The sequence below is a fragment of the Schistocerca cancellata genome, chromosome 4 (assembly GCF_023864275.1).
Source record: "Schistocerca cancellata isolate TAMUIC-IGC-003103 chromosome 4, iqSchCanc2.1, whole genome shotgun sequence".
NCBI lineage: Eukaryota > Metazoa > Arthropoda > Insecta > Orthoptera > Acrididae > Schistocerca > Schistocerca cancellata.
In genome coordinates, this window is record NC_064629.1 from 478,500,929 (window position 1) to 478,517,283 (window position 16,355).

A 16,355-nucleotide genomic window follows, 5' to 3' on the forward strand; every position below is an offset into this window, starting at 1 on the left:
CGTTGAAAATTCATTGGCACGTAACTAATGTTAAAAAAACGGTTATAGAAGTCGACTAATTGTTAGAAACTCGTCTGTCCATCAAAATTAACAACAACGCTAGATACAAAAAGGAACTGTCCTTAGTGCGAATAATTCTACACCGGGGTGCGTCGTAGACGGTATTTATCCTCCCAATTAGAGCAGGATGAGCAACTTAATTAAATAACATGAACAATATAAATGAAGAAACGAAATCGGAAGGACAATAAAATCTTAATAGCACAGAACAAGCAGTGGACACCAGTGCGCGAGCAACAGGTGTCTTCATTGGCTCACCGCTCAATAAACTGATTCTGCCTCCTCATGGCTGTCAAGATACTGGCCGACGATAGCTGCTCAGTTGAATACGTTAAAAATAGACAAATATCCAAAAATTCATACCACATACCATATCTTCAATAAATATTCACAGAGTAATAGCAGAGTTATAGACTTGAAACTCTGATCTTTATGAATGTGAAATAGATATTACAATATTGGTGGTGATAATCATCCCAAACCATATAAAGATTAACTGTTTTGACTGCACGAAGGAACGACAGTCTTTTAGAATATGGAATTAGGACGGGCCTGGTGAGATGTCATGCCTTCCAGGCGTGTAATCTGCCATGTAGAATAATATACTTTAGTTAAACATTTACACCAACGTCGGTAACCTATAGAAACGTAGGACACAAATATTTTTCCTAAAGTTGCTTATTAGCCTTGGCATCCACGACATAGTAGCAGGAGATCTATTTTGTGTATTGTCCCTAAAGATTCAAACTTAGGATTTTTATCCAGAACTAAAAGTAATAGACAGAAATGTTCACTTTCTTGGTTTTTCAGGATTCAGACCCTCACGATGTGTCTTTCACCTAGGTGTCCAACAACGTAGCTTGAAGTTTGGATCACATTTCCTGACGAGTTGTTTTAGCTTCCATAATCTTGGCAAGGAAACACCACCACAAGACCTCCTCCAGCCTTGCTTCTGTCCAGATTTTTCTGAAACAGGAGGAAGATCCTTTATACTACAGACGGGGTCTTTAGCGTTTTAATGAAACATACCTACAGCACTAGAAATGACAACAGAATGTAGTCTAGTTACAGTTTAATTCACGGGTCGACACTAGATGTTAAATAATATTGGTTACATTTGTGAACTGTAAGGAAATTCCACTTAATTGCAGCACTCGTATTTGTTAATAAAGAAAGGGGACAGCTGTGTCAACTACAGGATACCACGCGGAGGGCATTACAATCGTTTTATTTCTACAAAATATTCTTTTTCGATGTCGGCTAATAACGTTCAGTTACCTTTTGCAAAACGAAATTAAAAAACAATTTGTTGCGTGTCACCGCACACTTATTCAGTTTGGGCGAGGAAGGACTGGGCGAGCGGAGATTTAACATTATTCGTTACGAGAACAACTCTAAAGTTAGTTTACTTAAAAATGTAAATTCTCTTCAAACATACAAACACGCGATGATTCAGGACAATAAATTTTTGGCTAAAGAGGACAGCAGCTACACTCCTGGAAATGGAAAAAAAGAACACATTGACACCGGTGTGTCAGACCCACCATACTTGCTCCGGACACTGCGAGAGGGCTGTACAAGCAATGATCACACGCACGGCACAGCGGACACACCAGGAACCGCGGTGTTGGCCGTCGAATGGCGCTAGCTGCGCAGCATTTGTGCACCGCCGCCGTCAGTGTCAGCCAGTTTGCCGTGGCATACGGAGCTCCATCGCAGTCTTTAACACTGGTAGCATGCCGCGACAGCGTGGACGTGAACCGTATGTGCAGTTGACGGACTTTGAGCGAGGGCGTATAGTGGGCATGCGGGAGGCCGGGTGGACGTACCGCCGAATTGCTCAACACGTGGGGCGTGAGGTCTCCACAGTACATCGACGACGTCGCCAGTGGTCGGCGGAAGGTGCACGTGCCCGTCGACCTGGGACCGGACCGCAGCGACGCACGGATGCACGCCAAGACCGTAGGATCCTACGCAGTGCCGTAGGGGACCGCACCGCCACTTCCCAGCAAATTAGGGACACTGTTGCTCCTGGGGTATCGGCGAGGACCATTCGCAACCGTCTCCATGAAGCTGGGCTACGGTCCCGCACACCGTTAGGCCGTCTTCCGCTCACGCCCCAACATCGTGCAGCCCGCCTCCAGTGGTGTCGCGACAGGCGTGAATGGAGGGACGAATGGAGACGTGTCGTCTTCAGCGATGAGAGTCGCTTCTGCCTTGGTGCCAATGATGGTCGTATGCGTGTTTGGCGCCGTGCACGTGAGCGCCACAATCAGGACTGCATACGACCGAGGCACACAGAGCCAACACCCGGCATCATGGTGTGGGAAGCGATCTCCTACACTGGCCGTACACCACTGGTGATCGTCGAGGGGACACTGAATAGTGCACGGTACATCCAAACCGTCATCGAACCCATCGTTCTACCATTCCTAGACCGGCAAGGGAACTTGCTGTTACAACAGGACAATACAAGTCCGCATGTATCCCGTGCCACCAAACGTGCTCTAGAAGGTGTAAGTCAACTACCCTGGCCAGCAAGATCTCCGGATCTGTCCCCCATTGAGCATGTTTCGGACTGGATGAAGCGTCGTCTCACGCGGTCTGCACGTCCAGCACGAACGCTGGTCCAACTGAGGCGCCAGGTGGAAATGGCATGGCAAGCCGTTCCACAGGACTACATCCAGCATCTCTACGATCGTCTCCATGGGAGAATAGCAGCCTGCATTGCTGCGAAAGGTGGATATACACTGTACTAGTGCCGACACTGTGCATGCTCTGTTGCCTGTGTCTATGTGCCTGTGGTTCTGTCAGTGTGATCATGTGATGTATCTGACCCCAGGAATGTGTCAATAAAGTTTCCCCTTCCTGGGACAATGAATTCACGGTGTTCTTATTTCAATTTCCAGGAGTGTATTTTAATTAAAACAGTAAGATTGTAGTAGCAGCAAGTTCGTTTAAACTGAACAGAAAATCTCAAGAGGAGCAAAGCCTTAATAATAAATTAGTTAATCTCGGCAAGACGCTAAGTAAATTAAACAAGACTTAATAGTAAATACTTAGAATGAAGCATCAAATCTCGAGGGTAGTAGATGTAAGATGAGCATTAAATTCCTACAGCAGCTCCGCAAGCGGACGAGCCTAAACAACATAGACTCTGACGTCTCCGCGAACTGGGACGCCTCATAATATACTGCTCGAGCAACTCACAAGGGGAGGCCATGACGTAGGGATCACAGATTTAGTTCAAACGGTAACTCAGCGTAGTCGGTCAGAGAGCTGGCTGCTCTCTGTAACCAAAAAACTAAGTGAAGGGATCAACAACGAACTACAACGAACTACAACGCATATCACGCGGCGTCCGCTACGACCAGACACGATGAACGGTTAGGAATAAAATAAAAAAAAAGCATTTTCGATCAGGCGGTTGGCTGCCCCTTAATAAAAAAAAACTGAGTGAATGGATCAACGATGACGTTGAACGGGTGTCATGGAACGTCTGCTCCGAACAAATGTAACGAGTGATAAGGAACAAAAGTAGATTAAAAAAAAGAGTGCATAACCCTCGAGCTACGTAAGACGAACGAGTATGAGGCGATGGGTCGACTCCCACTGAACCTTGATTTTTAATGTACATTTTTTCATCTCTGCTTCTATTATTTTATTTATATGACGTTTAAGTGGTAATGTAATTGAAAAAAGCACGTGTATTTGCACGAAGTTTTAGTGAATCTGGTGTTATTTGACTACTTAACTATTTTTAATTAAATTTAATTATTAGAAGAGTCATATTTATAACTATCTACAAGTAAATGAAGAAACGCGTGGAGTTCTCCTGAAAACGTATGTCTGTCATGATTTGCGAAGTCCTTTATACATGCAGCCGGCCTAAGTGGCCGAGCGGTTCTAGGCGCTTCAGTCTGGAACCGCGCTATTGCTACGGTCGCAGGTTCGAATCCTGCCTCGGGAATGGATGTGTGTGATGTCCTTAGGTTAGTTAGGTTTAAGTAGTTCTAAGTTCAAGGGGACTGATGAACCTCAGATGTTAAGTCACATAGTGCTCAGAGCCATTTGAACCTTATACATGTAATCTGGTAAGGTACCCTGAACTACACTCCTGGAAATTGAAATAAGATCACCGTGAATTCATTGTCCCAGGAAGGGGAAACTTTATTGACACATTCCTGGGGTCAGATACATCACATGATCACACTGACAGAACCACAGGCACATAGACACTGGCAACAGAGCATGCACAATGTCGGCACTAGTACAGTGTATATCCACCTTTCGCAGCAATGCAGGCTGCTATTCTCCCATGGAGACGATCGTAGAGATGCTGGATGTAGTCCTGTGGAACGGCTTGCCATGCCATTTCCACCTGGCGCCTCAGTTGGACCAGCGTTCGTGCAGGACGTGCAGACCGCGTGAGACGACGCTTCATCCAGTCCCAAACATGCTCAATGGGGGACAGATCCGGAGATCTTGCTGGCCAGGGTAGTTGACTTACACCTTCTAGAGCACGTTGGGTGGCACGGGATACATGCGGACGTGCATTGTCCTGTTGGAACAGCAAGTTCCCTTGCCGGTCTAGGAATGGTAGAACGATGGGTTCGATGACGGTTTGGATGTACCGTGCACTATTCAGTGTCCCCTCGACGATCACCAGTGGTGTACGGCCAGTGTAGGAGATCGCTCCCCACACCATGATGCCGGGTGTTGGCCCTGTGTGCCTCGGTCGTATGCAGTCCTGATTGTGGCGCTCACGTGCACGGCGCCAAACACGCATACGACCATCATTGGCACCAAGGCAGAAGCGACTCTCATCGCTGAAGACGACACGTCTCCATTCGTCCCTCCATTCACGCCTGTCGCGACACCACTGGAGGCGAGCTGCACGATGTTGGGGCGTGAGCGGAAGACGGCCTAACGGTGTGCGGGACCGTAGCCCAGCTTCATGGAGACGGTTGCGAATGGTCCTCGCCGATACCCCAGGAGCAACAGTGCCCCTAATTTGCTGGGAAGTGGCGGTGCGGTCCCCTACGGCACTGCGTAGGATCCTACGGTCTTGGCGTGCATCCGTGCGTCGCTGCGATCCGGTCCAAGGTCGACGGGCACGTGCACCTTCCGCCGACCACTGGCGACAACATCGATGTACTGTGGAGACCTCACGCCCCACGTGTTGAGCAATTCGGCGGTACGTCCACCCGGCCTCCCGCATGCCCACTATACGCCCTCGCTCAAAGTCCGTCAACTGCACATACGGTTCACGTCCACGCTGTCGCGGCATGCTACCAGTGTTAAAGACTGCGATGGAGCTCCGTATGCCACGGCAAACTGGCTGACACTGACGGCGGCGGTGCACAAATGCTGCGCAGCTAGCGCCATTCGACGGCCAACACCGCGGTTCCTGGTGTGTCCGCTGTGCCGTGCGTGTGATCATTGCTTGTACAGCCCTCTCGCAGTGTCCGGAGCAAGTATGGTGGGTCTGACACACCGGTGTCAATGTGTTCTTTTTTCCATTTCCAGGAGTGTACATTGCATCTCGACGCTTTGAGCTGCAGATACTACGGCAGGCCCCATTTGGTAGTTAACTTGTGTAGCTGTTTGACGTTGCAAGTGTAACAAGAACGGATAGTGCAGATGCAATATTTTGGAATACCACAGAATTTACACTTGTACAACAAAAATGAAAGTTTAAGTGGGAGTCGAAGCGTCGCGTTATACACGTACGTCTTACAAGTTCGAAAGCTAACCACTTTCTTTATCTATTGTTGTTGGTTGCATTTGTTCAGGGTGGACGTCCCATAACTTTCGGTCAAGTTCATCGTTGATCCATTCACTCAGTGCTTTTTATTTTATTTTATTTATTTCAGGGGGTAACTAACCCTCTGGCCGAACACGCTGAGCTACCGTGCCGGCACCACTTGACCATCATGAACTGTAACGTCCAGCACCTACGGATAGATACATTACTACTCGCACATAATGTTGTTTTAATCGCCTGCTATAGGTGTACGAAGTTTCAAGTAAATCCGTGATTCGAACGTCGTGGCCTCCCCTTGTCAGTGTATCTGTCTTTAAAACAGATATAAAATACAATTTTAAAACAAGATTAAAGATACCCATAATCATCCAGAGACAATACGCCAACTCCAGTTTCCCCAGGTTAGGTAAAGGAATCTATCTCTCCCAATGATAATTCAAGAAAGGGGAACCAGTTTGTATACTAAATAACATTCACAAGCAGAAACACTACACGGATATTGCTAATTACTTAGTAAACAGTTCGTGCACGAAGGCCGACAATAATACACAAATTTATAAAGCACGAAGAACGTTAATATACATATCAAGATGAAGACATTAAATAAACAACAAGTAGTTACACCAGAAGGACGTTCCACATGGCAGACTGAATACATCCGAAACGGGGCTACAGGCTACAATCGGAACAGTGACAGTTTGGCGGCAGAAACTTTCACTCGCCAAACGCGATGACCTAGCAAGAACGTTCTTGGCAAACGCACAGGCGAAACTGCACGACATGAAAGCATCGACTGCAAGATGTCAACCGCTGTAAGCCATGGAACTGGAGCTCCACTGCAGAATGCACCCCTAAGGCCGCAGGTGTCCGCCTACTGTCAACGGTCGTTTCCCGGCTGCACACAGTCTAGCCAGACTTAGCCTTTAACTCGCTCTCCTCCAGCTTCCGCCAAAGAAAACGCCCCGCGTACCCATCGGACCAGCACAATGTCAGGACTCCGAAAGCGGCCAACATCATCCCGTATCACAAATCAGTCCCGGGGCTCACGGAGCCGCTTGCTTCCTGCTACCACCACCTTACTTCTTACCGGTTCGAGTCCAAGAAAGGCCCTGGAGCCTCATTTCACCACGTGCGCGCCCCCTCTAGCCAAAGATGTCCCGACTCGGAAGCCGCACGCCACCTAGCGACTCGCACCACGGCTCACAATTGACATATCTCATTATTGTAATTGAGGAAAGTGATCGTGCAGCATGCACCAGTTCGGATAGCCGTGTGTTTTAAAGATCCACTTTCAGGAGAGAGGTGTCCTTGCCCCGGATCGAATTTTCGCGGTAGATTAACAACCACGGTCGGAACGTCGGCAAGCCCGAACGTGGTTTCAGACAATCCCCCTCATCTTGTCAGGTTAATACCGGGCTGGTACCCAAGTTCCGCCTCAGTCACACGATTCATAAAATTTTAGAAAAACTTTAACTCACTCTCACATGAGTACCACGACACGCAGGCAGTTAGGGCAGACATGTTCCGCCCCAGAGTGTAACGGGGTGGCGGCAGGAAGGATATCCGGCCGCATCGTCAAACTTATTATATCAAATCCGCTAATCACCATGCCGACACTACGCCGATGCGGGAGAAAAGCACAAGGAAATGAAGATACTATAATATGCCTATTATGCCCATTAAAATCTCTTAGACGTTATTACAGGTCATAATTGCTATTATTCTGCGATAAAATAGAGCATTGACAGGTAGATAAAAATAGCAGCGCTTAATTACATGTGGGTGCCAGGTAATGTTCATTTCACCCGCATCGTCAGGTGACAGTGTGTGGGAGTTGGTCGACATGCCGGCCAGCTGTGTGAAGGGTACAGACGGTAAATGTCTTGCGGCTGCGGCCAGAGGTGGATGGCAACAGTCGTCTGCTGGCTGTTACCTGCTGATGATCCCTGTAAATGGAACCAAGCTAGAGAGCTGTCTCTGAGCTCCCGCGGACAAAATGCGTTACTACTATAAAAATGTTGTACTTTGTTCTTACACCTCATTGCTGCTCTTCATCATACGTAAGATAGGGTTATCCCAATATTGAACTCTAGAAACGGACAGAGGTTAGATAGGATCGTTCTAGGTCCACTGTTCTTATGCTGCGACACATTCCTGCGAGTGGTACACTTCCCCTTGTAGACAGACAGATCGCGTTAATAAACCAGCAGATCGAGCTACTTAATTCACAGTGTGGACGTGGGCACGTCAAAACTCGATAGCTCCTTTATTCCATTCTGTGACGTCTTCACTTCGACCTAACTTACTGCTCTGATTTCATATAACCAACTAGCCCATACACACCGCTTCACTGCTATGAATTATTCATCGATAGGTTGCATGACTGCCTGCTTCCATTTCACTCACTCTCTGCAGCCCTCCAAAGGAACCGGTGCGCTCTTTTAAAGGGGATAACTAATATTTTGTCAGGTGAGCTTGAATTAAACCTTTATGACATCAGTCTGGGAATACAGCGCTCCGTCAACTTCGAACACTGAGATAAAACTAACAGGTAATTGTGACAGTAAAAACTATCGGTTCCTCTTGAAAGTGCATCCAAGGATGCGGAGAGAGACTTCCCACAGCTACAACGACATGTTTCCCAGGATGAAAGCTGTCAACAATAGCCGCTAATATGCTCTCAGTAGCTCAGACGAGAACACAAAAAGAAAGTATTTATTCACGACAAAATTGACAACACTGGAATAGCCGAGAAGCATTTAGATTCACCCACCGACAACTACAGTAAAAACAATACAAAGACTATATCTAGACAAAACTGACGGTATCACAGAACAACTACTTTGAAGTAACAAAACTTATCAAAGATTTATTCAAGTCACAAATGTTTTTATTGGCTTTTCTGCAGTTTTAAGAAAAATACGATTTCACCGGAAGGTGTTACGAGTGAATCTCTTCGAAGTGCCATGCCATTTGTACGACGTTACCCTGGGGAAACTCTAGGAATTTACATTATTCTATTATCCATTTCTTTATTTTATTTATTTTCACGCGTTATGACGTTTCTTCAAGCTACTGTTTACTGCGTCCAGCTGATCGCCCTAACCCACTTTTTGTCTGCAAGAATTTCAACGTCATATTCAGATCTTAAGGACTATATTTTATTCCTTGGACTTTGTTCCTTCTCCAAAGATTCCACCGTTTCACTTTAACGCTCCCTGTGTGCACTGACTGAATAACTATAGGGACAGGCTGATAACCTGTCTCACTTTCTTTCCGATTACAGTTTGTCTGTTATATCCACCATCTCTTATAATCTGGAAAAGTTTTATGTAGCCTTTCGCCACATTTAGTTTTGTCTGATAACTTCAGAATTTCAAAGAACGCATAATAATCAACACTTCCAAATGTTTGTATTTAATTTAGTCACAATTACATAATATAGTAATATTTATAACTAATTTCGCCAACGACGTTGCTGCAGTAGTAAGACCGGTTCCCGTCAGATCAACGAAGGTAAGCGCTGTTGGATTTGGATGGGTCACCGTCCGGATCTGCCGAGTGCTGTTGACAAGCAGGGAGCACTCAGTCCTTGTGAGTTCAATTGAGGAGCTACCTGATGGAGAAGTAGTGTCTTCGGTGACCAAAAATTGATAAGCACCGGAAGAGTAATGCACTGATCACATGCACCCCAAATCCACATCCAGTGACACCTATAGACTGAGGATGACTCGGCGGCCAGTCAGTAGAGTTGGACCTTACGAGGCGTGTTCGGACTGAGTTTCATAACTAGTTTCGGCTGTGTATAGGTACAACGTTGTTTTTTAATTAAAATTTTCAAAACATTTACATAAACCTACAGATGCTATAAATATAGAGTAGCCACTATTCAGCCTATATTCTCAGATAAGCTTTAGGGTCAACATTGCCTTTCGTGTTTCTACATTCCTCCGAATAGCAATCATATATTCCCCAGGTCGGCTTCAGTCATCCCAGCCTTATGCAGATAAGTCGTGTTGTTATTTTTGAACCATGATTATTGAGCTGTAATTCCGTAATTCTCTGTTTAGTACATATCTTGTTTGGTAAAGTGATTATTACGTATTCCGAGAAGTCTGAGATCATTTCGCTTGTTCCACACCTTCCACACACAGAGTGAAACTATTTTCTTATGGTTAGGTGTCGAACGATATTAATAATTCTGCCAAGGAAACATCACCAACTTCGCCACATATTTTAAGGAGAAAAGAGCACACTTGCGAGACATCAGGCCTTGCAATCGATTCCGCCTTGAAAAGTTGGATCTTAGTTCCGACAGCAAGCAATTATGACCTTCTCAGACATCAGTTTTTTAACTTTCACATCCACTGGTTGTTTGTCACCCGCTCAACCGCAGTGTAGCCGCCTAATGCCCCAGGGCAAAATAGCATACAGTGGGACGAATAACAGGTTGTGACCTACTGTTTTGAAATTGGTAACATACTGGTACTGTTTAAGTGAGTATATTTGCAAGAGATGCATTAATCTTCAACGAAAATCGTAGAATTTAAATATAATTCTGAAGTAATTAATCTTATTTCATAATAATTCCTCAGCTGCTTAGGTTAAATAATTTTGATTTTGAGGTTTTGAACATAGCTGCAAAATATCAATGCAAAGATATGGTTAAAGTAATATTCAACGTGTAGATGTGTGAGGTTGACATATTACGTACTCATAGCCGGCCGCGGTGGCCGAACGGTTTTAGGAGCTTCAGTCCGGAACCGTGCGTCTGCTACGGTAGCAGGTTCGAATCCTGCCTAGGGCATGGATGTGTGTGATATCCTTAGGTTAGCTAGGTTTAAGTAGTTCTAAGTTCTAGGGGACAGATGACCTCAGAAGTTAACTCCCATAGTGCTCAGATCCATATGAACGTACTGATATTACTTACTATTTTTCGCGAAGAATTACCTGTTCTCGAACAAGATTTCAAAACATAATAGGCAAAGGTGTCCATCTCCTACCTCATCTTCCCTTTCCATCAACTTCACACGAATGACAGTGCTTTGGTTGTCATTCTGCTGTACACTACTTCGCGATCGCTCGTGAAGGGGCTGCGGTGGGGCGAAACGAAAAAAAAAAAAAAAAAAAAGGTGCGCCCGAAAGTTTGAAGTCTGTACATTCAGATGTTCATAACTGCGTACTATCATACTTTTTAACATAATTTTCACACAGGATCGATTGTTTGGACTAATATCCCGCATGTGTGCTTCTTCGCATGAATTTGTGACGTCTGGCTGTTGAATTAAATATTTGCCAAGACTGAGACAATGTAAGTTCAAACAAACAAAAAATTAATTACCAAACTTTATGTTTTCGAAATTATAATTAAAACTTAGTGATTACTCATAGGTACAAAGTGGCACGCATAAAGCCCAGTGCTAGCACGACTTGATGGAGTGTCTCTTGCGTAAGATGTTCACGATTGGCTGCCATCAAATGTGCTGTAATTCCTCTTCCTGTCCACCCTGGCCTCGTCACACAAAACCCAATATTAAGTCTGACGTGACATGCTAAACTGTTTCATTTGTGCAGCATCAGCGGCTTTCTGCTTCCAACACAGCAGCTATCGCTAATTCAGTTTATCATTAGTTTATACGCTATGGCTACCGTAATATGAGTCGATATTGGCAAGTCGAACACAAAAACCCATGAAGACACACACAAAAGAACTCATTCTGCTAGTTCGGATGCACGGACGAGTAATCAAAATTCACAGCTAGTATTATTACTGTCAGAAACGAAATTTGTAGAAATCCTAGTCACAGAAAAAGGGGAAAATAGAAAACCGTGCATTTGCGAATCGTTTTCCGATTTCGTTTCAGTTGATAATATACCACTCAATACATTCTCATGAAAGAATTTGTGAAGAAGATTGTCAGTTATTTTCATCAGTGCTAGGAACCGCCCACTTCACCACAACAGCAGGTTGGTCAGACAAAATCATCCGCGTCCATACGGAGAAGAAATTTCCACATGCTCGGCACTGGTTAGCCGCGGATTTATTGCATTAGCTCGACATCAGTCTATTTTCGAATACTGCATATCTGACCGCTTATGTTGTATTCGACAGCATCTTTCTTTCTCTCATAGCAATATCATTATCTATACATGTGTGTGTGGTGTCTGTTCTTTCGGACATGTCCGAATGAACATTAACCGTTTTGATACAGCAACCATTATGAATTCAGACACAAAGGAATTACAGACACTGGCTGTGAGCAGGTATTGATTGAAATCAATGGAGAAAGCTGAAAGTTTGTGCCGAACTGGGATTCGAACCCGAGTCTCCTGCTTACTAGGGAGATGCGCTGACCACTGCGCCATCCGGGCACAGAGATGATCGCAACTGCACCTAGTACCGTAGCATGCCTACTGTCAGATCCTAATTCTCAAATTATTCAGACACTAGTAATGTAGGGCCCCTTGCACATTACCCTCATTAATCGCGGCATTTCGCCGATTCTTGTAAGAGTTCCAGTTAGGTGTGTATCAACATAGAGGAGGTGACTGGCAGTCCTCACCTTAATTATATATACGTGTTTGGGACATGTCCGAAAGAACAGACACCATATATATACTTAAGGCGAGGACGAGCGATTGATCACTTGACTGCGGACTCGAACGCTTATGATGAGGGTGGATAAACTGAGACTCTACCTCGTACGCAGGAGACCAGATTTTGAATTCCAGTACGGCACAAATTTTCATCGATCCTCATTGATATCAATCAATATCCGCTTGCAACCAGTGTCTATGATTTCTTTGTGTCATTGTCTTTTTAATGCATAAACTAGTTGACAAACATGACTGAATCGTTATTGTTCTAACGAAATGGTGTATATGTTTGTTTGTGCAGACGGTTTTACTTTTGGTGACGGCAACGGTGACATTCGGGAAGGCGGAATACCGGCTGGCAGTGCGTCCACACTACAAGTGGAGCGGAGCCGGCACGGCCACGGCCAGCGCCGCAGGTCCGCGCATCGCGCTGCTTCGCGGGCCGCCGCTGTCTGCCCGCCCGCCCCCGCATCAGCACGTGCACGCGCCGCTGCCGCTGTCTCTGCCGCACCACCACCACCACCAACACCACCACCACCAACTGCAGCACCAGCACCACGTGCATGCCCCCGCCGCGCTGCCCCCAGCCAGGCTGCGGCGCCCCGTCGCGGCGTCAGACGTCGCCCACGGCTCGCCGCCTCGGCTGGCGCTACGCCCCCCACCCCACGTCGAACTCTCCGCCTCCACGTGGGACGACACCGCCTTCCGTGCTCCGCTGCATATGGAGCCCTTCAACCCGTCGCCACCTCCTGCGCCGCAACGCCCACCCGTCGTCACAACCAGCTCCGACGACGACAAAGGTCCAATACACACGATACCTGCCCCAAATCTGAGCCTCGACAAGCCGCACAGGCTGCCGGCGGCTACCGTCTACGGTAAAGCGCCGGAGCACAGCTTACCACCATTGAAGCCGACTTTCCCTTCAGTGTTCCACAGCGGGTTGCATCTTCCGACGTCACACTCCCACTTCGGAGCGACTACTGTTAGTGTCCAGCCCAGTCACGGCTACGAAGTCCACGAACCTACAAACGATCAGGCGGGATACAATGTGGAAGGCTTGCCCACATACTTTGCTCCGGATCCCGACCCGAGCCTGCCGAGTCCCAAAGTTCCGGCGGCTCTCGAGCCGCACAATGTTCCGACAAATAACGTTCCTCTGCCGGAGCTTTTAGGTACTGCCTATAACAATCACGAACCGGATGTACAGAATGCTCTAACATCGCAAGACTTATTCCAGCTGCTCAATGGAATCGCACCACAGGGACAGCAGCAGCCTTTGGTCGACAGCTACGGCGTGCCCATCGGTCAGCAACCGCAACTCGTTTACCAAACAGCTTTGCCTCAGCAACAGGGAGTGGATGCACTGTCTAGTTTCCATACCACTCCCGATAACGGCCTTCTCCTTCAGGGTGATTTACAGTCACCTTTCCATACCTACAACTATCCACATCAGTTTCACACGGTGGATTCTAACGCAGACCATTTCGCAAACTCTCAGTCGTACTACAGTGAGCAAGAAGCTTCAGATAGTATCCCCAGGGTGACAGTGCTTCGCAAGACACCTGAGTCACATGGAAAGCCCTTAGATGAGCACTCTTCAAACGGGGCTCAAGACGACTCGCTATCAGAGCAAGACAGCGCGGAGACGAGTTATTACAGTGGAAAAGTGGAGTCAGTTCCGGCTAGGACAGATGACTCGGAGACAAGGACTGGCAATGGAACTCCCTCCTTCTACTCGCAAATCGGTAGCGGTGGAAGCGGTGTAGTATCCACCTCCTTTTACACAACACTACCGAGCAAAGAAGTAGCCGACAGTTTGGCTAGTCTTCAAGCGGCAGGCAGCTTAAATACCAACACCGTCAACAACAAAAAGAGCACCCCGGCACCTAACAGGAACAGCATCCACACCGCTGATCAGATAGTGCACGTTGGGGACAAGGTTCCAGAAGGTCAGGAGACGAAGGACGCAAACCCTCCCGCTGACAACGAAACCAAAGCTGAAAACTCTCAGGATTATGAAGAGCATGTCGAGTATGTGGAATATGAGGACGACCCTCCCACAACCGATAACAAGGACGAAAATGATGATTCATATAGCAATCATCACACACAGGATACGTCTGGTCATCTTCATAGCAACAAACAGCAGTATTCTGATTATTATCAGCCCAGCTACGACGACAACAGTCCAGACGAAAGTGAAGACGCCGCAGAACCATCATTGGAATTCGGCGCCAGGATACGACCGAAACGGAGTTCGATGATTTGATGTCCGTACTGAAATGAAACACGTTTGCGCAGATGCAACCAACAAAACCACGTTCGCTGCCAGCAGAGTGTTTACAGGGCGTCAGAACTATGGAACTCGTTTGGAAATATGGACTCCTGACAGCCTCTATTTAAAAGACTGTTCAATCCAAGTTTATTTATTTTAAAAGACTGTCCTTTATGGTTTATATTTATGTGTTATTTAATTTGTTTGTATTTACAATAAATTGTTAAAAAAGATTACGGTAACGAGTAACCACACTTAATACGTGAATTAACAGATTTCGCACATCCATGTGGTATGTTATTTTTTAAGTGTGATTTATTTGTGTAGGGACCTTATAAAACTAATATCTCCTCCTGTTGAATTTTCTAATTGAGACATAAACTGAAAGGTGGATCTTCCCATTTCTGTAAGGAATTATTATCTACACCGAATATGTGTTAGTGATATCAAAGACGAGTTTCATAAAGTTAACAGCTGATGTTTGCTAACTGTCGCATAGTGGTAGCAAGAGTAAACGTTAAAATAAAAATTAAAGACCTAAGGTAGGTGGCCGGTACACCGTCAACCTTGGGTTATGGCATTAAACGTATCATTACTTAAGGAAGTGCTTCGGGTGTAAGGTAAGGGCGAAGTTGCATCGTAGATGGATATCCTCATAAACAGACAAATATCCTCATACCTGTGAGGTGAACAGATTCACAAATCGTAAGAAGGCAAGTGCATGCTATTTCTAATAAGACCATGCGTAGTGAAGCACGTTTTCTTCAATCAGCCATTGGGATGGTGACTTCTTAATATGTTTCTTGAAAGGTAGTCGCATAGCTTAAGGAACTGCTTCAGTAGTGATGACAGAGTGATATATCTAATAAAAATAGATGCCATTTCGGAAAATGAAGTAGTCTTGTACAATCTCGAATGTACGGTATAATATAGAAAAAGCTTATTAGGAAATGTACAGTAGCTTGCCTGAAGTCAGTGGAAAAGTTTGAGAGGGATGAAATTACATAAATACAGCGGGAGTAAGAACAGCAAAATACATTCGTAGCAGTCCGTTACTGACTGCACTTTATATATTTTCGTGAGCATGCATGGAACTACATTAACGACTGGAAAAAGGATCAACCTTTGAATATAGGAAAAGTGGTAAGTATGGTCACAAATGCAGTCATGTAACATGCGTTAGCCGTGTAGGAAAGATAGAATTGCTATAAGTTTGATGAAAGGAATTCTCAAATTTAGGCATCAAAAATTATCTCCTGAAAGCGTCTGAGCAACAGTGTTTCGGATAGCAGCAACGTGAGATCATGACTAAAACGTGAGTGGGTATTTCTTCTCTTACGATACTTAGCAATTGTGCACAGGAATGTTCGATTACGCCCGAGTGTAGTTGCTGCTCTTTTTTCCTCAATCACCGACTGTACAAGATATGGAATACGGTACGGCTTCTAAGTTGTGTCCGTGTGTCACCCATCAGCATTTCGTATGTTTCAGGTTTCTGGTAAGTAAGTACTGCCTACCCTCAAACAACTAAGAGCGCTTCCGCACCAAAAAATGGAACAGATTCTCACATAAAGGTGTCTTCGTAGGTGGCGTAACTGCGTTTGGTACAAAAAATGTCCTATATTACAGAAAGAGAAGAAAATCCCGTATATAAAA

The 16,355-nt window shown here is 45.7% G+C and overlaps 1 protein-coding gene across 1 annotated transcript in view; it reads left to right on the forward strand.

Moving 5' to 3' along the window:
- Window positions 1-14,881, forward strand: part of LOC126184268 (uncharacterized) — a 287,584-nt gene extending 272,703 nt beyond the window's left edge. Inside the window, exon 2 of the mRNA XM_049926642.1 lies at window positions 12,726-14,881. Within this exon, the coding sequence (XP_049782599.1) occupies window positions 12,726-14,693 (1,968 nt within the window). The 3' untranslated portion in view covers window positions 14,694-14,881. The remainder of the gene's footprint in view (window positions 1-12,725) is intronic.
- Window positions 14,882-16,355: the final 1,474 nt, after the last annotated feature.